Genomic DNA, 24390 nt, shown 5'->3' with positions numbered 1-24390 from the left:
AAGAAAAACAGCAAACCAGATGGAAAACCAGAGCCTTGACTGCTGAGCCAGGGCGGGTATTAGAGAGAGATCTAAGCCCCTCGGCTTACCGGGCATGTTCCTCTCTCTGGAATGACCAGGTCAGACCAGAAGAAGGGCCAGACTGGGTCTGCCTAGGGCACTGTCCTGTCTCCCAACAGCAGCCAGTGCCAGGTGCCACAGAGGGAATAAACAGCACAGAGGACTCAAGTGCTCCAGGTCCTGTTGTCGAGTCCGAGCTACTGTGAGTCAGGAGTTTAGGGACACCAACAGCCTGGTGTCCAGTAGACATGGTGCCACAACACACGGCCACAAACCGTAATGCTGCTACCACCTCAGGCACCATTCTGAACTAGCCAAGCTCCCTTCCTACCCGTGCAGCTCTGCCAGGCTCAGGCGCCAGCGGGGGAACAAGCTGGCACCAGTAAGAGCTGGTGCCTTGCTGCACCATTTGGGGAGAGAGATCGGGGTCATCAGCAGGGGACGCTGATGGAAAAACTCCTGGGAAACAGGTTAGGATCCAGATCCCTGGAACCCACTGGGAGGGCAGCAGCTCCAGCCAGAGGTTCCCAAACATTGCCGCACCAGGGCCTATGCGTTTGTGAGTGAAGTTAACCAGGGATATGCCAGGGAGCTCTGTCACAGCCCAGGCGTGACTCAAAGGGTGTCCGTAGGGTGGAGTAATTTCTGCTCTAGGGTGAGATCAAACTCAAGCTTACGCCACTTGTGACCTGACTAGTTAATACAACCTACCTTAGCCCAACGTATGGCCTGTGTGTTCCACAGGCTGCCCTGAGGAAGAGCCCGCTACTGCTGCCAGGTAGAGGAAATTCGCTGTTTGCTTGTAACACTGACAGTCCCAGGTTGAAATCCTGTTGATGACCCAAGCAGGGGGAGGAACAAGTTAGGTGCTCTCCAGGTCTGTCCCCTTTGCTCAAGAGTTTCCTAAAGGGTCAGTTTCACATTAAGCCAAAGAAGCTTCTCTTGCTGCTGGGGAAAGAAGAGACTGAACAGAGGCCTGAGTCTAAGAGCTTTATTGATGCAATCCTTGTACGTGGCATATACAGCAGGAATATTGTAACATAATGGTTCTCCCTCACTGTGGAAAAGGCATGAGGAATCAGACATCTTTGCTTCAGCAGGAAGCAGGGGAAATTAAAGCAGGGATTTTTGCTCAGGTGAAACCCTGAAGGGAGAGAACGACACCAACAGAATTAGTGATGTTTTAGGTATAAACCCATGGAGCGCTCTCTGTGCTACTATCTTCTATTATTCCTTGGTCAGTTTTGGCATCGTTCTACTGCATAACTTGCCCATTCTGCTCAAGGGATCCGGTAGCATCTGAGCCCAGGAAATCACAGCCCCACTATGAGAATTGTACAGGGGAAAGTTTTGTTTGTTCACGCGGGGCTGTAAAGGAGGGCAAAACGGGCCCTGCGTTATTGTTTTAAACATACAAACATTTCCCAGCAGAGTTTGCAACACAAATACTGTGGCATCAAGTGTGAAAGAAGCATAAAATTGACCTCAGAGTTCAAGATGACAAACACGAACCAGCAGCATAAGCTGGGTAAAGCCAATGAGATTGTTTCCACGCTCTCAGGTTAAGAGGCTAAGGAGCTGTTAGTAAGTGAGGGGAAGAGGAATCTGGGTCAAGCGGTACCAAGTTAGCCAGTGATGTTGGGTGTGGGTTTTTAGGAACGCTGGGCCAGGCAGCGTGGGGCTGGATTTTCAGACATGCCCAGCACCTCTTGGAAGGCTGTCGGAGTGGCAGTGGTTCTGAAAGAGAGCAGAACCCTGCCAGCCTCGCCAGCTGAAGCAATTTGAGTCAGCGGCTTCTGTTGGAAACATGCCGGTTTACTAGATTCAGTGCCAGGGTGTAAATTGACGCTTCTAGTGAATTCAATGGAGCTACACCAATGTACGCTCCGGGGGAGCTGGCCCATGATTTATATTGGGCTTTCTCTCTACTTCGCATTTGAAGTGCAACACAGGGGTCTCTTCTCCCTCGTCTGTATCAGGCACTGACTCTCTATCTCCCTCTGGCCCCAGACAGCAGTGATCCACCAGCCCCAGCCATCTGCCACCTTCGATTTCTTACACCTACGAATCATCGCCTGAGGCTCGTTGCTGCACGCCGCCGTCCCAATGACTGGCTGCGTTCAGCGCCTGACATGATGGAGGTAAGCAGCCAGGTTTCACGAGCGAGCCTATTGCCTACAGAGAGATGCTCCCCAGCCACAGGGAATGTCTTTTGTGCGAGTGTCAAGGCCCTTTGCCTACGCTAGGGCTGTTTGCTCCTGAGCCAAAGCCCCCAGCTGTCAGCAGGAGCTTCCTGACTGGTTTGGTGAGCTTTGGGTCAGGAAACCAGCAGGTGAGTGCGTGGGGGGACAGCTAGAACAAGCAGGAGTTTAGCGTTTACTGACAGAGGCACGCAGGGCCATCCTTAAGGTTTCTGGTGCCCTATGCAGCTGAGCATGTGGAGGAGGGAGGATGGCACTCCATGGGCTGCGAGGACAGGAGCTGCGTGGGGCTGGGCAGAAGGAGGGCCAGGATGCTGCTGGGGAGTGGGCAGACTGAGGGACCCCTTGTGGGTTGACAGGTGAAACTGGGGCAGGAGAGAGAACTGGGGTGGGGAGACCAGGGTCTGGGGCTAACAGGGCTGGAGGCAGAGCGGAGGTTCAAAGACTGAATCTGATGGGGCTGGGAGGTGGAGCAGGGAGCTAGGGAGTTGGCTGCGATGTGGCTGGGAGGTGGGCTGGCACGGGCGGGCTGGGGAGGTGGAGACGAAGCAGAGGCGCAGACAGATTGGAGCTGCTGGAACCGGTGCTGCCTATGGCCGGTGGTGGCCCCACGCAGCACAGGGAACTGCTAAATTTAGAGCGTCACTGGTGCCCCAAGCAGCCATGTCTGCTGTGTATGCCACAGGACGGCGCTGGAGGCCCTGGCAGGAGATGGGGAAGGACCTGGCTGCCTTGATCCTCTGGTGAAGGTTGGTGTGGTCGAGCCCAGCATCAGCGAAGCACTCAGCATGGCAGGGGAGCATCCGGAGGAGCCAAAGCCGATGCCTCACTCGGCGTGGACGAGCGCGCCGGCTCCCTGCCCAAAGCCAAAACCCTTGGGCCCAAAGTTCTTAGCGTAGCATCCTGCAGGAGGGGAGAAGCCATGAGGGATGACAATGTGGGGAAGGGCAGGGGATCAGTCACAGGGAACATAGGGAGAGGTCAGCGCTGAAATAGGCTCAGTCCCAAAGTTCAGCATGGGCCCATCTCTCAGGCAGGCAGAAACAGGGTGAAGGGACAAGCACAAGGGAACTGGTTAACACCTCAGACCTTTCACCCGAGATCTCAAAGGCCTTTATAAATGAAAAACACTGTTCTTAACGCCAACGGGGAAACTGAGGGACAGGCAAGTGACTTGACTAAGGTCACAGAGATACTTCAGTGGCAGAGCTGGGATTAGAACCCAGGCTTCCTGGCTCCACTCTGATTCCATAGCCACTGTCGCACTCCTCCAGCCTGCCATTAGTTGCCTTTGGGGATGGGAGTCGGGGAGGAGGGGGTTTAACGTTTTCCTGGGTTAGCTTCTCATCTCTAGGGCTTGATGAGGACAAGAGCTCCCAGCCAAACCCCAGAGATCAGACTCATGCAGAGGTCTCTCCTTTCTCCTAGGTCCCCCCCACACGCCGGCCCTCATCAGGTGGCGAGCCCTCAGCCTCAGTGTCAGTGAGCCAGGGGCAGAGCTCGTGGGACAACTGTCCATTAAGGGTAGAGTTTGGTGCTATTGCCCACCCTGGCGACCAGCCAGAAGGTACACAAGGCCGGGCAGTGGCAGGGCGAGTTCCCCTGTCCAGAGCCAGTGCCACACACGAGCAGACTCTGCAGCCAATCACATGTGGGTGACCCAGCTGCTGTTTCTGGCACTTGGGGAACAGCTGCAAAGGATGCGATGGCAACAGCCTCCTGAGCGGGAGAGACAAACGAAGACGCGGATGCCCTAGCCCCCTAGGCGGGCCGCAGGGCAGGCAGGGTGGGTGGCACTCACCCTTTTCAGGACCAGAGGCACTGAGGGGTTTATAGACTCCCACTGGCAGGTGAGGTTCGCTTCTCACACTTCCAGAGGCTACCAGCTGCTCGTCCAAACCTAGACGAGCCTGGAGGAGCATCCATGAGCTAGCACCCAGGTGGAGCAGGGCGAGGTTGTTCGCAGAAGCCAGAGATGCCAGCACAGCATTAATCCCCAGGTACTCACGCACAAGGGGCCACGCCACTAGAGTCCAAGCGCTCCCTGTCCCCATACACAGAGTGCTTCCTGGGTACAGGCCTGCTCCTTAGAGGCCATTCGGGGAGCAGCCCCCTCCACTTGCACTGCAATATCTGCTCGCCCCTGTGGTTTAGCAAGGCCTTCGGTTGTTTGCATCCCGTGTGCTGGGTTGGGCTCAACGATTAATTCTGCCCAAAGGTGCACGCCCACGATTCCCTCTCCCCACTGGCTCTGGAATCCCCACAGGGGCCAGCACACCAGGAAAGGGGGTGCTCACCTTTGCAGTAGATTTCCCCGTCTTTGTCGGCCAGCGTGGTGGACTCCAGGCCTTTGCCACACTTGGCGCACCGGAAACAGGACTTGTGCCATGACTGAGGAGAGAGGAGGAGGGAGTGGTCAGCGGGTGCAGGGCGCAGGGCAGGGGCCAGCTCAGGCAGGTGCCCAGTGGCAGGACTCCCAGCTCCTGCCTGGAGCCTCAGCCCAGGGGAAGCTGTACAGTGAAAAGCATGCGTTCAGAGCGCCCCATTGCAATCCCATTCTCCCCAGCTGTGCTGGAGCCCTGGCAGTTAAAACGGGGCTTGATCTGCACAGGACAGTGGATGTGAGGTTGGCTGGTAGTTTGGAAACAACGGCTTTGTGGTACCTCCCCATGTAGCTGTTTCTCGTGGCATAGCCGTGGCTTTACCCCTTTGCAGTCACAGCTGCACAGGGACGAAATGACTTTTATCTCACTTCCTTTCATCTGGGCAGGATCCTCCTGCCCACCGACCCCAGACCCTGACCCCTCCCTACCGAGCTTGTAAAGCTTCTGAGCGCAGTTCCTAAGTCGCAACCAGAGTTTCCCTGGGAGGCTGTGTCCTGCCTTTGCTTACAGATTCCTCATGTAACACAAGGCTCCGTCAACGGGCTGTCTGAACAGGCGTGAACCCAGGGACCTCAGAACACAATGTGAAACAGGGCCATGCTGTGAGCATGGGTTACCCCCGTATCTGTCTGATGGGTGGTCTTGCCTGAGGTCGTCACTATGGTGAGACAAAACTAACTGGCTCATCAGCGCCAGGGTGAGCAGGATTTTGGAGGCTGTTTAACCCAGCTCTTACCCCGCCATGCATCCAACGCTCTACATATAAAACACACTCTCTCTCAACCTCGTTTCCAAACTACCAGCCAACAGCTACCCACAGGCTAGGATTTGTCCCAGTAAAGAGTCAAAGCAAACATGAGGTCCCAGCTGCTGTGGATCAGCACAACTCTGAAGCCAGCCAAGTCATGGGATCCTCTAAATTCTTGAGGTGGACCCACCCGAGTGCTCTAATTAGAACAGGCTGGAACACCCCAACACTGAGACTGAAGGCACCAGGCCAGCTCCTCTAGCTGTTCCACAAATCCCTAGTGGAGGAATCCATTAAGCTGCACGTAGGAAGAGTTGCTGACCCAGGAGTCTAAAGAACTGCTGGAGGAACTATGGAACCATTTTGGGGGAGAACTACAAAGAGGAATTGGGTTTGGGACGGGATTGGTGCCAGCAAAGCCATCGGTGCATTTGAAGACAGGCAGGGATGCCCTCTGGGCTTCCTTAGCCACACAGAATCACAGAATCATAGGGCTGGAAGGGACCTCAGGAGGTCATCTCGTCCAACCCCCTACTTCGAGCAGGATCAACCCCAACTAAGTCATCTCAGCCAGGACCATGTCCAGCCGAGACTTAAAAACCTCAAGGGATGGAGAATCCACCACCTCTCTAGGCAACACATTCCAGTGCTTCACTTCCCTCGTGGTGAAATAGTTTTTCCTAATATCTAACCTACACCTCCCCCTCTGTAACTTCAGACCATTACTCCTTGTTCTGCCATCTGACACCACTGAGAACAGTTTCTCACCCTCCTCTTTAGAGCTCCCCTTCAGGAAGCTGAAGGCTGCTATTAAATCACCCCTCAGTCTTCTCTTCTGCAAACTAAACAAGCCCAAATCCCTCAGCCTCTCCTCACAGGTCTTGTGCCCCAGCCCCTTAATCATTTTTGTTGCCCTCTGCTGAACCTGCTCCAGCAAATCCACATCCTTTTTATACCGGGGGGCCCAAAACTGGACACAATACTCCAGATGTGGCCTCACCAGTGCCAAACAGAGGGGAACAACCACTCCCCCTCCACATCTCCAGCTTCAGCTCCTCAGAGAGGCAGGACACTGTCTCCACTAAATGCACTGCTCACTGCAGCTCACTACCCTTTCCCCTTTTCCTGCTCCCATCCGCGCACAGAACCCTCTCAAGTATCGTGGTGCTTTCAACCCTGGGCTCCCACCCTCTCTGCAGCAAGGACACAGGCTAAACACGCCTGACAGCAGAGTGCCCTCTAACGCCTTTCCACAACTCCATGTGCCCAGGACAGATGAGTTTTCCCACAGTTTATTGGGAAGGACCCAGAAGAGCTGAACCAGCCCCAGCTGTCCTAGCTATGCTCACAGGGTGCATAACCCCTGTGAAGACCCAGCAATGAGAGTCAGGCTTTGCAGCACGACTGCTCTGTGCTAGGCTAAGCTGGCTGCTTGGACCCAAGGGCCAAGCCGCCAGGCTAACTCTGCTGTGAAGACACACCCAGACATGAAGTCCAGCCTGGTGCAGGGAAGGGGCTTTCCTGTAGTGCTGGAACCATTGAGTCAGACAGGTCAGTGGTACCTGTGGGGTTAGGTGCACTGAAGAACTTTGTCAGGGCTCTGGGGCTGGAGTGGCAGAGGGGGCTGCAGGGCCAGGACCGAGGGGCAATTGATGGAGCTGCCTACCGGGAGCCCATGGCTGGACTAGTGGAGGCTGCTGCAGGTCAGAACAGTGGCAGAGGTCCTACAGGGGCCTAGGCAGGAGATGCTATAGGTGTCCTCCAGAGCTGCATGTGTACACAGGGCAAGGGGAAGACCCAGAAACAGTCCGGAGACTGTCACTCTGCCTCATGCAGAGTCCAGGAGAGAGAGGCCAATGGTTGGAAGACTTGGGAAGCCAGATCCAGCATTCTAGAGCCTTAGGGGAGAAGGTCAACATAGTGGTTTCTTTGCAGCCGACTTATCTTCCAGGCCATTTGTATGAGGCACATCATTCTCTTCCCACGTGTGGGGGCAGGAGAAGGGACCAGCCAAGATCCCCTGGAATCAGGGAGATGGAGAGGACCTGTGGCTATCCCACGTAGGATGCTCTCTACCACCTGAACTTTCAGATGGGCCCAGTAAGTACCACACGTAGGGGCCAGAGTCTCAAGAAAGCTCCTAGTACTTTGGGTGTTAGATGAGCTCTTGAAAAATCCAGCCCCAGTTGTTGGTGCCGGACATCTGGCCTGTGACAGCATCTGGGTTTGGCCCTGGACCATGAGACCTAGCACAGGTCCCCTGGCAGGGCCCCCAGCCATGTGTTGACTTGGGAACCTGCTCCTATTCCCCCCGCCACCCCCAACCCAAAAAAGAAACTACACCCACAGGATTGCTGACTTACCTTCCCAGCACCAATCACCTTCTCGGCAGCATACACGGCCTTCCCGCAGCGGGGACAGCCGTCGGCACCATCCACCTTTTGGGCCAACTTGGAGGCATTGGGGTTGTTGGTGGGCTGGTGGGGCTGGCTCCTGTGGGATTCCAGTAAGGGACAGAGTTAGTTACCAGGCCTGCACAATGGGGAAGCAGCGGCAGCCAGAGATGGCTGAGGAGACAGGGGATTTCACATTCCGAGGTAGGTCTCTGCTAGGGCCAGACCTGTGAGGAGGGCTCAGGACATGGATTGACGTTGAGTATCAAGCCCTTCAGAAGCTCTGTGCATTTACGCACTCAAGGTAGGTCTACACTACAGAGCTATTCCAGAATAGCTTATTCCAGAGTTGTTCTGAAATAAGCTGTTCTAGCATAACACATCTACAAATGATATAGTACGTCTATGCACGATAGAACCTATTTTGCATTCCACCTTAATGCAAAATACTATGTCTACACAGCAGCGTTGTATCAGGACAAGCTATTCCAGAACAGTTTATTTTGAAATAGCCCCTATTCTCTGTGGCCACACCTACACCTTTCGAAAGGGGCATGCAAACATGGATGACCGAAAAAGCAAATGAGGTGCATATTCAGTGCCTCATTTGCATAATGGTGGCCACTCACCATTCCAGAAGTGCTGTTTTGGAAAGCCAAAACAGCCGTGCGGAGGAGGTTCTTTCAAAATGAAGCCCCCGCTTTTGAAAGCACCCTCCTTCCTGAAAAAAAATTAGGAAGACAAATGCTTTTCAAGGGGCGGGGGCTTTGAAAATATGCAAAATAGGTAAGGTGACCATCTGTCCCATCTTGGGTGGGACAGCCCTGTATTTCGGGCGCCAGAAAGGTAACCCGATTTACTTCAACACAGGGGCTCATTGCCCCGTATTCAGCTCCCTGTTGGTGTGCAGGTGCAGCTGCTGGCCAGGGAGCACGTACAGTACTCATGAGCTCTCCGGTCACATTAGGGGGATTCCTGCCCCAGCTTGGCTGGTGCCACCTCCAGGCAGCCGCCCCACTTCATGCTGCGGACCTGCCTTGCCAGTCTACCGCACTAGTTTAAGAACCAGGTCCTGGAGCAAGGAGCTGCAGGGCTGAGTCCCCTCAGCCCCACAGGGTCTAACACAGCCAGCCCAGTGGGCCCAGCCCCCCTTAGGCTCAGAGCGCAGAGCTCCCAGTCAGTTAGCAGAGCGGGGCTGGATGGGAGGGACGGTGCTGCCCAGTCTCAACCAGAATCCCTGCTCCTATCCCACCCCCTGGCAGCCTGCTGCCCCGGAGGCAGAGTGACGGCAGCTCCCGGTGGAGGCAGGCGGCAGCCATGGCGGACTGGGACCAAGGTGAGTGCGTCTGGGCTTCGTGCTGCTCCCAACCCCGTCCTGTGGGGCCTGGGCTGAGAGAGCAGCGGGGCCTGGCCGGTCCGGGGTTCTGCTGGCCTGGAGTGGGTTTGGTGCAGGGGAGGCTGTGGTCTTACAGGGCTGGCAGTGAGCTGGGGGATGGGGAGGCTGTGGCTGTGGGGGTCCTTGCCTGACCAGGGTCCCTCAGCTTCTCCCAACCACTGGGGAACAGCTGCTTGCAGCAGCAGCCCCCTATCCTTCCCCCCATCCGCGGCTCAGGCTGGTCGGCCAGCTGGCCCCTGGTCATCCTATATAGCGGTTGCATTGTATAGACACTCGCAAAGTTATTTCAAAATACCTTTGTGCAGACGCACTCTGGGAGAGAAGGATTACAACATTCAGCTGGGAGCACACAGGCTACCACCTACCCTCCAGGCCTGCCCCACAGGCAGAGGCCTCCTCTGCCTCCATTAGCAAAGCATGGTCCTGATGGAGCAAGGTGCTACCAGGAGAGAAGGCAGGCGAGAGGCACCGTCACTGCCACCATACTGCAGGGAGTCAGCAGCTCTGGATGGACAAGCTTCTCCCAGCCGTGGATAGCTTCCCACGAGTGGTAAGCCAGGGCGCTCACAGGGCAGCCTGGCTCACAGTCATCAACCCTCTACAGTATGGGCCTTTACAGGGATGCATGCAGAAGCTGGCTCCCTGCGTGTGAACGTTCAAGGCTTCCAAACATTTTCATAGAATCATAGAACACTAGGATGGGAAGGGACCTCGAGAGCCGTCGAGTCCAGCCCCCTGCCCCAATGGCAGGACCAAGTACTGTCTAAACCACTCCTGATAGACGTCTATCTAACCTGTTCTTAAATATCTCCAGCGATGGAGATTCCACAACCTCCCTGGGCAATTTATTCCACTGTTCGACCACCCTGACAGTTAGGAACTTTTTCCTAATGTCCAACCTAAACCTCCCTTGCTGCAGTTTAAGTCCATTGTCTCTTGTTCTATCCTCAGAGGCCAAAAAGAACAAGTTTTCTCCCTCCTCCTTATGACACCCTTTTAGATACCTGAAAACCGCTATCATGTCGCCCCTCAATCTTCTCTTTTCCAAACTAAACAAGCCCAATTCTTTCAGCCTTTCTTCATTGGTCACGTTCTCTAGACCTTTGATCATTCTTGTCTCTCTTTTCTGGACCCTCTCTAATTTCTCCACATCTTTCTTGAACTGCGGTGCCCAGAACCGGACACAATACTCCAGCTGAGGCCCAACCAGTGCAGAGTAGAGCAGAAGAATGACTTCTCGTGTCTTGTTCACAACGCACCTGTTAATGCAGCCCACAATCATGTTTGCTTTTTTTTGCAACAGCATCACACTGTTGACTCATATTTAACTTGTGGTCCACTGTATCCCCAAGGATTTTGTTAGAATCCTTGTTGCAGTTTCACTGACGTTTCCATTTCCCAACCAGCTGTGCAAGGAGCACGAGGTGAGCTCTGCACTGCCCCTCACGGTGGGTATTTACAGCACGGCGCTCCGAAACCCACGTGGAGATGAAGAGCTGGAGCTCTTACCTTGATGGAGCCAGGCAAGCCAACCCTACTGCCTGCATTTGGGACTGACCTCCGCCAGCTCTTTGTAGCCCAACCCAGCACCAATGTCCTAACTTTTGACATTGGTGGGTAGAATAAATTTTGTTATGTGCACCGAGGCACGTGCAGCTGAGCACCACCAATAGAAGCACTTGCTACCAGCTGTGGGTGGCTTGGAGACTCTGCTAATCAGCTGGGCGGCACATGAATCTCTCCCGAGTGGCCTCCCCAGGGCCCAGCTTACAGGGAACACAGCTCAGCACCCAGAGCCACCACTGGGTCAGTTTCAGCAGCTCTCTCAGTCTGGACGTTGCATTAGGTGGAAGCCCAATGAGTCACCAAGAGAAGCTGCTGCCTGGCTGGGGGTCACGTGCACCAAAGGCTTCGGCGGCCAGTGATGGACCGGGGAAATGTCTACACTGAAGCACACACGCGCAAGTGTGATTGCGGCTCATGTAGACACACCCACACGAGCCATGTCACACTCTAGGCAACGCTCTGAAACCAGAAGTGAGGATGCAGTGACGTAGGCACCACCATGGGATGCCCACACAGATACCTCCTTGGGGCAGCTTTGCGCAGCCTGCGCTGACGCCCACACCATGATGCCATCACTTCTGTGGCTCGCAAGTTGGAGTACGGCTCGTGCAGGTCCATCTACACAAGCTGCAAGTCACGCCCACGGCTGCAACGTAGACAACCCTGTGGGCTGGACATCTGGCCAGACCATCTGATGGACCCAGCTAGAGATTGATCCAGGTGGCACTCGAGCGACGTCCCCCTGGGATATGTCCTAATGATGATGACAACGACAAGCTCCACCGAGGTAAGAGCTTCAGCCTCTGTGATTTTACACTTAGGTTACCTCAAGACAGCAATTACACTGTCAACAAGGGGTGACCATCCACCCCGTGTTTAACAGGAGAGTCCGTTATTTCAGCTTCCTGGAAGGTGTCCCAACTTATTTCAAAAGACAGGAAAATTGTCCGCTATGTTGATTTGCTGTTTAAAGAGCCATCTGGGAAGCAGCTTTGGTGGGCTCTTCAAAACGGCAGCCCCCAACTTCCTGTCCTGCCTCCTGCCCTCCCCCCACGCCCTCAGACCTGATTCCTGCAGCTCCTCACACACCCCTCAGCTCTCTGCCCTGGCTCCTGAAGCTCCCCTCGCACTACCAGTCCACACTGTGGAGGACAGCAAGATGCGGACAGGCTGGCACACCTAAGCTGCGTCTACACGTGCACGCTACTTCGAAGTAGCGGCACTAACTTCGAAATAGCGCCCGTCACGTCTACACGCGTCGGGCGCTATTTCGAAGTTAACTTCGATGTTAGGCGGCGAGACGTCGAAGTCGCTAACCCCATGAGCGGATAGGAATAGCGCCCTACTTCGACGTTCAACGTCGAAGTAGGGACAGTGTAGACGATCCGCGTCCCGCAACGTCGAAATTGCCGGGTCCTCCATGGCGGCCATCAGCTGGGGGGTTGAGAGATGCTCTCTCTCCAGCCCCTGCAGGGCTCTATGGTCACCGTGGGCAGCAGCCCTTAGCCCAGGGCTTCTGGCTGCTGCTGCTGCAGCGGGGGATTCATGCTGCATGCACAGGGTCTGCAACTCGTTGTCGGCTCTGTGCGTCTTGTGCTGTTTAGTGCAAGTGTGTCTGGGAGGGGCCCTTTAAGGGAGCGGCTTGCTGTTGAGTCCGCCCTGTGACCCTGTCTGCAGCTGTGCCTGGCACCCTTATTTCGATGTGTGCTACTTTGGCGTGTAGACGTTCCCTCGCTGCGCCTATTTCGATGTTGGGCTGAGCAACGTCGAAGTTGAACATCGACGTTGCTGGCCCTGGAGGACGTGTAGACGTTATTCATCGAAATAGCCTATTTTGATGTCGCAACATCGAAATAAGCTATTTCGATGTTGGGTGCACGTGTAGACGTAGCCCTAAAGAGCAGTAACCACTTCACTGGAAGTATATATTTAAATCTATTCCTATTTTCATTATAATAATGCAATGTGTCTTTTTAGTGGGTGCTCAGTCTACAATGTTATCTTGAATATTTGTAATGCATAGTTCTGACTGGCCGCTGTTGAACTCGCTTAAATCCATGCAGTTTTACCAGGCGTCCTGTATTTGGCACAGGAATATATGGGCGCCCTACGTAAACACACACCTTTGTCTGGCAGCATAGACAAAGCCCAAGGGCTGGGACATGGCTTGCTAAACCCAGGGTTGTGAGCTCAATCCTCGAGGTGGCCATTTAGGGATCTGCAGCAAACAGATTTTTAAAAAAAAAAAAAAAGGGGGTGGTCCTTCGTGCTGCTGAGAGGGCAGGGGACTGGACTTGATGACCTCTTGAGGTCCCTTCTAGCTCTGTGAGATATGTATCGCCATATACATATCCAATGACACTGCTCAAGGGTGTGAAAATCCAGCCTCCCCGCGCAGCATAGTGGCCAGGCTTTGACTGGGTTGGAGCCAAGAGTAGACCCCTCCCATTCCCACTGGTGCCCTGACCTGCCGATGGGCCAGCGCTGCTGGTCGCCTTCAGCTGCTGCTAGGTCCTGTTTTAGCTCCCAGCTGGATTCTGTCCTCAAGGCCGCCTTTGCCAGCAGCAGGGGGCATTGTCTCCACATGCGAATGCTCAGCCGGACTCCCAGCTGCGGTCAGGCATTACACTGACTCAGGCAGGCGATCCAGCACAGAGGTTTGCAAGGCTGAGAAGAGCCAGACAGCTAAATTGCTGCTTGGTAGGGTCAGGAGAAGGCAGAAACGTACACTGGAATAGGGAGATGTGGGATAAGGAAATGCCAGCCGTGCTGCCTTGGGTCCTTCCCCACTGTGCCCCACAGACCCACGCTCCTCTCCACTATGCTGGGATGGGGGGGTGCTTCTTCCCAGTTCCCTTTTAGAGCCAGTACGTTTTAAAGGAAGGCTCTAACTCACTCTTCCGGTTTGATTCCCAGCGACTCCCCCTTGTCGGTGCTCAGCGTCCCAGCTCCCTGTCCGTAGCCGTAGCCTTTGGGGCCGTACTTCTTGCCGTAGCAGGACTTGCAGTAGATCTCCTCCCCATGCACGGCCACGGTGGTGCTGTCCAGGTTCTTTTTACAGACCACTGGAGAGGAACAAAGGGAACGTCACTCAGGAGTTTCAGCCATCTCTTGCTTCTAGACAGCCAGCATGTGCTAGCAAGCTGGAGAGAACCAGTGACCCCAGGACAGTTCACGTCTCAAACATTAGCACCAGGACAAAGCCTTTTCTAAAGTGGCAAGGGCACAGCCGCACACAGACAGAAATCCTTACAGGGACACTGGAATGAGTTAAAAAACAGGCCAGGACGTTCAGACTTAGAAGGTGAAATTTACGTGAACCCCGATGCTGCCGGTGGGGAAAGTATATGCAATTGGGGAAATGGCCACTCATCGGATCCCTTTACAAACCTCATCTGCACAGTGCTAAGGGGTAAGCAGGGATGCTATGGTCAGGGGAGGGCTGTATGGACAGCCAGCCTTCAAGGGAGCAGCAGTTCTATGGGACAACTCCAGAGAGTGTGCGGGGCAGGAGAGAGTCCAGCCCCTCGGAGAGCCCTGACTGGAGCACGCACTTGCCAATCATTTGAGTGGCAGGTTAGAACTAGGGCACTCAATTGCTTAGACAACTTTTCCACCCTTGCCCCAACTCTTTTCCAGGGAACTCCAAGCCCTGCAGCTGGCTCAGATAATCCAAGAGGAAGTTACAAGGGTGGGGAGGAGGCTGGGAGGCACAGGATCAGCTCTGGGGCAGCCTTCTGGTGCAGACTGGAGACAGGAAGGCCAGCCAGAAACAGCCATGTGACTGTCACAGACTCAACCCCATCCCACATTCATGCCTTAAATGTCATCAGGAAGCAGCTCCCAGCCGCCTGCCTGTCCTCATGCCAAAAGAAAAATGCCTTGCCCTTAATTTAAGCAATGTTTAGAGAATGCAAACAGTGAGCTGAGTGTCTGGCTCTGAACGCTGCAGCAGTGGCTCTGCAGGACCAGAACCTTTCTCCTAAATATGGGATCTGAAATCGGCACTTCCCAGCCCCATGACCAAATATGGTACTTTTATTCCTGGGCAGTGGCTGCCCAGCCGCGCTCTGCGCCTGGAGAGTAGGAGGGGGAAGGGAAAGGGCAATTTTGGCTTTGTAAGGAGGGTTACATCAGCAATTTCTGATGGTTTATAGCTTGTTGATCTCCCTGCCGCAGAACTGGGCTGGTGTTCGGAGCCATGTCCCACAGTGGCTCAGCAAATCCCCACCAGCTGAACATTTAAATAAGAGACTGAGGCTTTGCACACCACCACACACAGCGGGCACAGCCAGACGGGCAACAGTGCCAGTGCAGACACAGACAGGGGGGCAGAAGAGTGCTTCCGGGGCATCACCAGTGTCTTTTCGGAAGGTGCTGTTCCTACCCAGGCAGGAAACCTTTTGTCAGTGTATGCTGCTTTACACTAGGATCCGAAGTTCAGCTGTAGCCTGACACTTGGGACAAGCAAAGAAATGCAGGACTTATAGACATGTCCCGCATCCTGTGCAGGGAGGCAGACGCTGGAGTCTACCTGTCAGGGAGATCCTGTGCCACTGTATAATCTTCAGCTCTCACAGACACTATTTCCGGGCAGGGGGCCAGGTCTGATTTCTGGGGAACTACATTTCCTGGAGCAGGGAAGCGCAGGCAGGGGAAAGCAGCTGCCCAGCCCAGCCCTTCATTTCTCAGAGCACAGGTGACACTCGCCCAGGTGGGTGTGAGCACAGCAGTTGCTGCCCCATGTTGCACCCTTTCCAGGGCTGGGTGGGGCGTGCAGGTGGGTGTATGGATGGAACAGGCACTGAGCTGCAAGCATTGGATGTGCTGCAGCCATGCGGTCACCCGAACGACCAGCACATGACATGGCAGCCTCCTCCCTCCAGAGACCCCAGGGTGCCGCAGGGTTTGAAGGCACCACACCAGCCTCCTGCAAGGTGTCAGACAAACTCTCCCCCCTTCCTTCAAGGCAGTGCACTGGTGCGTCCCCCCAGCACTGCTAGCTGGGCTCTTGTGCGGGATGGTGAAGTTGGGCGCCTGGGGGTCTGCACTGGAGACCCCCGTGTGTTTAGGGTTAGGGTCTCGTTTAGCAGCCTGGGGCAGATGGGGTGTGGATGTTTTCCCAGAACACATTTCAGGTGGTCCCGCGCTCGTCCAGCTTTGCAAACCTCCTTTTCCCAAGCACGGAGGAGAACAGAGGCAACGTTCCTCCCAGCCCGACTGTAATTAGCCAAAGGTCAGGCTGTCTGGCTCTGCTCCGCAGTGAAGGGGAAAGGAATCCTGGGGCCTGTTTACGTGGCTGGCGAGAGCCAGCAGCCTGGGTGTTGCCATGAGAACGGAAAGGCCGGGCCCCAGCCGGGCGCGCGCTGTACTCACAGCACAAGAAGCAGGACTTGTGGAAGCTGTTCCCTTCACACTGCACCTCCTCGGCGAAGTACACGGTTTTCTGGCACACGCCGCACTTCTTCCCTCCGCCCCAGTTCGGCATCCTGTGGGAAAGAGGCCAGGAAATACAGCGGTACTCCACGGGACCTGAGCAGGACCATTAGAACCCTGGGCACAGCCCACAAACCCCCATCGGCACCTGGGAAAGCACCGAAAGCCACGGCACCATCTCAAAGCCCAGGCATGCAGGCCTCAATTCAGTGCACCCGTATTGGGCCTCTATCCCGTAATGCAACAGATTCGAGCTGCCCGGGTCTTGCACCCATCACAGCTCCCAGCAATGTTTCCACTGGTATCCCAAAACTCTGCGACCTGGTGTGTGGCATTCTGGGCATACAGTTTGGGCAGGTGCCGCTGAGCAGGATTCCTGGTAATTTTTTTCCATCCATGGGTGGAATAAATTGTGTTATGTGCACCGCAGCAGATGGGGATGTGCACCAACTGTAGAAATACTGTCAGTGGTGGGCATTCCCGTCAGCTGGTCGGCTGCACAAGTGCTCAGCTTCCAAGGAACACTGGTGGGATAAGAACATAAGACCAGTCACATTGGGTCGGACCATAGGTCCATCAAGCCCAGTATCCTGTCTTTCAACAGTGGCCAATGCCAGGTGTCCCAGAGGGAATGAACAGAACAGGTAATTATCAAGGCTGTCACCCATTTCCAGCCTCTTGCAAACAGGCTAGGGACACTGTCCACACCCATCCTGGCTAACTGCCATTGGTGGACCTATCCCCCAGGAATTTATCTAGTTCCTTTTTAAACTCTACTCTCGTCTTGGCCTTCACAACATTCTCCGGCAAGGAGTTCCACAGGTTAACTGTGCGTTGTGTGAAAAAATATTTCCTATTGTTTGTTTTAAACCTGCTGCCTATGCATTTCATTTGGCAACTCCTATTTCTTGTGAGAAGGAGTAAGTAACAATTCCTTATTTATTTTCTCCACACGAGTCATGATTTTATAGACCTCCATCATATCCCCCCTTGATCATCTTTTTCTCCAAGCTAAAAGGTCCCAGTCTTATCAATCTCTCCTCCTATGGCAGATGCTCCATACCCCAAATGATTTTTGTTGCCCTTTTCTGGACCTCTTCCAATTCCAACAGATCTTTTTTGAGATGGGCTGACCCCATCTGTACACAGTATTCCAGATGTGGACTTACTGTGGATTCACATAAAGGTAATATGACATTTTCTGTCTTATTATCTATTCCTTTCTTAATGATTCCCAACATTTTGTTAGCTTTTTTGGCTGCTGCTGCACAGAGTGGATGTCTTCACAATGTCCACCCACAATGACTCCGAGATCTCCTGATGCATTTGGTACACACAGGCCCACTGACCGGAGTGTGGGGCTGGTGGGAAGGAACAAATGGAGCAATTGTCCCAGGCCCCGGACTACTCAAGATGGCCCCGGGCTCTGGGCTACCACTATTGTGGCAGCGCCTGGAGCCCCAGCTCCCTAAATTGCTGTTGGCGTGCACACTTGGGGCAATAATGAGGGTTGAGGAAATGGGGGCTGGTGCTCTGCTGAGGGCTGCCTAGGCTCAACCCCTTCCAGGGGCAAGGAGCCTCCCCACCCCTTACCCAGAGGTCCGTGAGATTGGGGCTCCGCTGGGTACACGAGTCACACGCTGGCTGCCCCGTATTGTTCTTTGCAGCTCGCCTTCTGGCTCTGGGCTGGGCGCGGAGCCTGCTTTCTGCTCAGGGTGCATTCAGCTCCCCTGGCACCAGAGTGCCATGGGAAAGAGATCAAATGCCAGCGTCAGTTCTCCCTCCTACCAGTCACCCGGGACACACAAGAGGTTTTCACTCCGGCAAGCTGGGGGAATGGATTCATGGCTTTGGCGGTAGGGCAGAAATCTCCTGGTTTCCTTGCATCCCTGGGTCCCAGAGAAATTTTGGGGAAGAAACAGAATCTAACAGCACTGCAAGAGCTCCTGGGCCCCAGGCCTATCTAAGGAGCCCATCACCATAGCATCACCTCTGGACATGGGAATTTTGTGCCCTCTGGGCATGACTGACACTGTACTGGACATGCAGGAAATTGGAGGAGCCACTCAAGAGAGAACCAGCAACTCCCCTTATAAAAGGGTAGAGGAATAAGAGTGCCAGGCAAAGGGAGTCTGCAAAGGCTCTGATAGACCAGGTGAGTCTCGCCCCATCTGGGCCCTAGTTATTGCCTAATGGAATGACGAGCAGCAGGCCTGGGGCAGAATTCCTCAGGGGCTGGCTGGGGTGAGGGGCTGAGGAAACAGCCTGAGCAATTTCACTAGAAATCCCCCACACCCTGAACATCTGTCCCACATCTGCTGGTGGGGACCCAGGAAGGTGAAGGGAATCCTAAGGCAAGAGACAACCTCTGACTGTGCCAGGTACACCCAGAGTGTACGGCCCTCCCCACACTGCAACCACACAGGCTCTGAAGAGCACAGCACTGCCTTGGATTAGCCTTACACATGGTCTCCCTGTTCCTGGGACACTTTTGTTTTGTCCTGGGACCAGCTCCAGAGAAGAGACTCAAGGAAGCCTGAGATACCTGGAGACACGTCCACAGAGTTGAGAAATGTCACAAAACGTTTAATCGCCTCGCCCAGTCCTGAATTTCTAACCTGGCTGCAGGGAACGGAAAGTGGGACGTTGCATGCGGGGGGAGGGTCTCCTCGTACCCTAGAGCTCAATGTCAAGGAGCACCAAAAAGCATGAAGAACACGACCACTGATCTGAGCTCCTCCACTTGCCATCCGAGTTTTAAGAGGTGCTGAGCAACCAATCAGGCCTCCAGCTAACCCCGAAGGGCTATACAACACATAATCCATCCTCTACATTGGTGTCTCAATGCATTGCGGGCACCGAAGAGCCTCCCTAAGCGAGTCAGTCCCTGCCTGCCCAGTGGCACAGGGCTGTAGAGGGGTTGGGACATTTGCTTTGGCACCGCACAGCCAGATGGAGATTATTCAAATGACCATATACCCCCGTGGAAACAAGCAGCCATTTTGTGTTTGACACAACCTCAATGAAAGCGGCAGGGCAAGTTCCCAGGAGATCCAAGTGTGTTTGCCTGACCGAGGCAGCCCAGCAGCCAGAAGAGAATTGCCTTGGACGGTTTTAATTTTAGAGTTACGATGAAGAAGCTTGGTCCAGTGGTTTGCTGCAGGATGGGTACCAGCCTGGTATTAGGGTCACTCCTGACTCTGACTGCTTCCTATGTAACCTAGGGCATGCCACAGTCTCCCTGTGCCTCAAGTTACCCATCTGTACAATGGGGGCAATAGTCCTGCCCCTCCCCACATGCGGCTTCAGAGAATAAATGCGCTGCAGACAGCTGCGTACTGTGACCAGGCACCAACGACCACCTACCACCCAGCCCCAGTGGGGTGCTCCCTGGGGCACTGGCAGCATCAGGCTGTCACTTTTCTGTCAGAAGTGGCTGAGATGTTGGGATTAAGGAGAAACCTACATGAAACATCAGCAAAAATCCTGACTCGGGACTTGTTTGCACCAGATATTCTAAAGTGGCAAGGCTGTACCACTGCAGTGTAGACACTAACTACAGCGATGCAAGGGTGGGTGTGTCTCCCTCATCACTGAAGTTAAGCCACTTCCCACCCCTCAAGAACCATGTCAGCATAACAATTAGTCCAGCCACCTAGTGCTGTCTACACCAGGATTTAGGCTGGTTTAACTGTGTTGCGTGGGAGAATGGGTTTCCCCACGCCCATCCACAACTCACCTGGGCAAACCTTGCTTGTTAGTTTAGGCCAGCCCCTGCAGTCAGTCACTAATGGAATGAGTTTGGGGAGCTCAGCCTAGTTGTAAGGATGCATAGACGCAGCACAGGGACAGAGGGATCCAGGTCAGGACTGCAGGCTGATCCACGTGAAGGGTTACAGCAGCACAGCCGCTTCTATCGGGGTGTAAGCCTCCTCCTCACCCCAGCACAGACAGCGCTAGGCTAGGCAGGTGCAAGAACTCTTCCCTCCACCTGCTACCCGCTCTCAGGGAGGTGACAGCAGAACCCCACCCGTCAGCATAGGCAGCACCGCAGTTGTAGCGTTTCAAGTGCAGCCGCAGCCCGATGGGCAGAGCTGAGCCCCACTCTGGATGAGCAGGGGGGAGCACACGACAGGGCTCACGTGTTGGCAGAGCTGGGCTGACTGCAGCAGCGCTGTGCTAGCAGTTGCTTTGAGTCACAGCACAGCATTCCAAAGAGGAAGCAGCGAATTGACAAGGCCTGCCTGGCTTGCAGGGAGGAGCGGTTACCTAGGATGAGGGATCGTGCCAAGCGGGTGGGGCGACCCACTTAAAAGCTTAACTCCAGCAGCTGACATCCGCATGTTGGGTTTGTGCATTTGCTTTTCTGCTGTGTCTGGTCGCTGCCAAATCCCTCCCTTTCAGCCAGAGCAGCCTGGTCTGGAGCCCTGGATTGCCTTAAAAGGCCTGTTTCTCAGAATCTTGTTTCCCTTGGCTGAGATGGGAGGGAGCACGGTCAGCTCAAATAGGGCGGCTCCCCGGAGAACAAAGCCCATGCCAGCCAGACCCACCGTAACTCTGAGAAGGAGGCTTTGGGGGAAGCCACTTCTGTCTTCTGAGCTTCTCTGACCCTGCCAGCACAACACTAACCCACCCCCCAAAGGCAACTGACCCGCAGTCCATCCGCCCAGCCCACGCTATTCCTGGGCAAACTGCATCTCTGGTAACTGGCCAACTGAAGGCCACCCAGAGATACCTGTATCTGTTGCACAGTGCTCCAGTGTGTGCTGTGTTCAGCCCCAGAGACAGCTGCAACCAAGTTCAATATCAAGCAGTTTGGCAATGTTTGCTGCAGCAAACACCCACTCCAACTGATTGTCCACCTCCGTGGCACGGCTTTTGCCAGCTGCTCTCATGGGAGGGGGGCTGGGAATCTGGGAAGAGCCTTGTTTGACACCAGTTATCTGACACATTTAATGGTGCCTTAGAGCAGTTATGTGGACTGGTGTTTCCTAGCAAGAACACCCCCCCTGAGACTTTGGCAGTGAATACTGTGTGAATTGATTCTCTGATAAACAAAGCAGCCTCAGTTTACCTCACAGCAATATGGGGCTGGGAGACCACTCACAAAAGTAGCAGAGGAAGGTGCAACCCCCCCACTCCACCCCACCCTCTTCTTGCTCCCCCACATACAGTAGACAGATGCTCCATTAAGGCATCACCATAACCCTAACTAGTAAATGACAGGATTGAACCAATATTCAAAGAGGGATCAGAGAGTTTTATGGATTACAAAAATATCAAGGGTTATAAGCGTTAATGCTAAATTCTCAACCTAAGTGATGTCCTGCAGCAAGGAGCTCCCCAGCCCAAGTTACTCATTGTGCGAAAAGGTACTTTCTTTTGTCGGTTTTGAGTTTGCCACCTTTCTGTTTCATCGTCAGGTCCCTTGTGTTACAAGATGGTAAGAGGAGAAGTTCTCCAATTCACTTTCTTTATTTCATTTGCTCAGAACATAACTTCATCATGTCCCATGGCAAGCAGGGGGAAGGAAGCCAACAGGTGCCACAGGATTCTGGAGAAGGGCATCAGGGCAGTTGTGAGATATTTGGGGAAGGGCTTGGTTTATCAGACTTTAGCATTTTCTGAAAGCTGTGCTGGGCATCTCAGAGTGTAGTTCTGTGTAAAGCTGCTGAGTTCATCTCACCCCAATCTTCAGATTTTGAATTCACTAGGGGCTAGGTTGCTGACCCCTGAGCTTTCTGAGGTGGGATGGAAATGTGCTCTTTTGCCCTCTACGTATGGCCACCTGAGTGCAGGTGATACTTTTTAAAATCCCCAACAGTCCTACTTACAACAGCTTCATTAATAAGTAAATGCAGATGCCGAGCTTTGCCAGTTCGGAGGCGGTCGGTAGCGTTAGCTGGGCTTTCGTTAATCCCCAGGTGGTGTAGCTTTCAGCAAGCTCCCAGCTGCATAGAGGACGAGGGGCGGCTCCACGCATGCCAGGGATTCCTGGCCCCTGGGATAGCGTTCGCAGTAAGACAGTGTGAAAGCTACTGGCCAACATGGGAAATGGACACCCGACATTTAGCATGTCCCAAAAATTCACCCATTGAAGTTAAAGCAAACAAGCAACTGAAGAGACAGAATGGGGGTTGGGGGGAACAAAACCAGATACACTTTGCACTGAAGGGCGCTCACGGGGTCAAGCATTAGCGACAACACTGAGAGGATTCTGCTCGGAAGGCAGAGAATCGGTTTCTTGGAAATCTCCAAGAACAGGCGTGCCACTGAAACACTGGCACGGACGCGGAACACCAGTTCACCTGACAGTCTTGGGGGAGAGAGAGTTTCACTGCCATAACCACTGAAAAGTAGCTACCGTAACACCTTCGGTCCCTATTCCAGCTCTTTAGCACCAGTGGAGATGAAATCAGTGACCATGGCATAAACACAACTGATCTGAGGGGTAGACTGGGGCCTGATAAGAAATGATAAACTGCTTGTGCCAACTTCAATGCAACTGAAACAGCAATCTAAATAAATGATTGGAGTACTGAGGCACATCTGGGAGTGGAGCCCTCATTTTCACCCATCATATGATTTGACACGTTTTGTACAAAATAGTCCTTGTGAGGCATCATCATTTAAGTCTTGATTCTACATTATGAAGTATTGCTATAACGTGCTACTAAAATATGCTGTGAGGTTGGGAGATGTCCATAGAGGGACGGTAGGGACAAAGCAGAACCCACCAGTGGCCAGCTGAAGAAGAGAGACAGTGACAACCTTTCTTGGCCTCTCCCTCTACCAACCTAAATCAACATCTGGAAGAACATCTGGAAGCCAGACTTTGGACTGGGGAAGTGTGGTCCCAGGCAGGCTGGAAGGGGGGCCAGACTGCGTACTGAGCAACCGTAAGCGGTTTGCACCATCTGCTAGGGAGAGCTTGATTGATTCAATTTTCATTTCATCCGGTTGAGTTAGATCTTAGAATAAGAATATATTTTCATTTCTTTAGGGAACCAGCTTTGATCTCGATGCCTGCTACTTGCGATCCCTTAAAATCCACCTTTCTGTACTTAGCAAATCTTTCTTCTATTTTGCCTAAGAGGGTTTGTGGTTGCAGTGCTTGTAGCATCTTAGCTCAATTTACAGAGGCTAAGTGTATGGCCTCTCCCCACTGCCAGCAGCAAACTAGGTAGTGAGTTTATGTAACTGCACACCTGTGGGCTCAAACCAGAGACCTCTGGAGCTCAGTGCAGGAGCCTGTACAGTTTGACCTAAATGACAGCCAGCTGTCCTCTAAAGCTGTGGAAGGAGTCATTCTTTCTCTCTGTAAGAGGTCTAAGTGCCATTACATGGGACAGTGAACCACACTCCTAGGTTTGTGGGTTATATTTACACTGGTCAGGCTTCTTACCAATGCAAGATGTTACTGTGCAGGGGGCTGGGGCGGGGTGGGGGCAAGGCTAGGGAGCGGAGGTGGGGGAGAATTGTCTGGAGCCTCTCCCGAGCGGCTGGGAGATCATTCATGTAACTCAGCCTGTGGGTGGCTGTGTCAATGCAATGCCCCCTAGCTTGACACCAGCACCACAGTGTGAGGGACAGCCCACGGGGGTGCGCTTGGAGGGCCCAGTGGTCCCACAGTCCCAGCTGCAGCCTGGGGACCCCGTCACAAACAGCTCAACTTGCAGCTGCTCTACTAGAGGTTTTGACAGAAAGGAAACTCTGAAAGAATCAGCATGGATAGTAACAAAACCAAACAGGCCTTGTGACCCCATCGTGGGCATGAGCATCCACGCAAGGAGGAAATGCACTTCTTCTGAAGACCCTTTACACTGCCTCAGAAGAGAAAGCCGGGGACTCTTCTGCCCGGATTGTCTGGGTGGAATGAGGCGAATGGCTGTACAGGTTCCCACTCGGGAGCTCTCAGGCAAACCATACCTTTGGGCCTTCAGCAACGGCAGTTAGCACTGCTCCTCTAGTTTCAATTGACACAAGCTGAGACTGTGCGTATCCTGCGGCAAAACACCCTGTGTCTTGCCAGGGTCCTACTCCTCCTCCTTTGGCTGCTGGGTTTAGACTGCACCCACCTCTATCTTCCCTGTAGCCAGTCAGGGCTTTCAGTCTCCCTGGGGGGAAGGGAGCCCAGGCACTCCTGCATTGAGCTACTTCCCCTGCTTTTGCAAACACTGCCAATCTCCTTATCTGTCTTGTCTCT

The 24390-nt window shown here is 53.8% G+C and overlaps 1 protein-coding gene across 2 annotated transcripts in view; it reads right to left on the bottom strand.

The window, feature by feature from the left end:
* Positions 1-1036: 1036 nt before the first annotated feature.
* Positions 1037-24390, bottom strand: part of CSRP1 (cysteine and glycine rich protein 1) — a 31088-nt gene continuing 7734 nt past the window's right edge. For both annotated transcript variants that reach the window (XM_074977318.1, XM_074977319.1), the window contains exons 2-6: positions 16125-16237; positions 13645-13813; positions 7757-7886; positions 4559-4652; positions 1037-3164 (exon numbers count right to left, since the gene is read on the bottom strand). In XM_074977318.1, the coding sequence (XP_074833419.1) occupies positions 3088-3164; positions 4559-4652; positions 7757-7886; positions 13645-13813; positions 16125-16236 (582 nt within the window). In that variant the 5' untranslated portion in view covers position 16237 and the 3' untranslated portion in view covers positions 1037-3087. The remainder of the gene's footprint in view (positions 3165-4558; positions 4653-7756; positions 7887-13644; positions 13814-16124; positions 16238-24390) is intronic.

This window comes from Carettochelys insculpta, chromosome 26 (genome assembly GCF_033958435.1).
Source record: "Carettochelys insculpta isolate YL-2023 chromosome 26, ASM3395843v1, whole genome shotgun sequence".
In the NCBI taxonomy this organism is placed as follows: domain Eukaryota; kingdom Metazoa; phylum Chordata; order Testudines; family Carettochelyidae; genus Carettochelys; species Carettochelys insculpta.
This window is presented reverse-complemented; position numbering and strand designations above follow the sequence as displayed.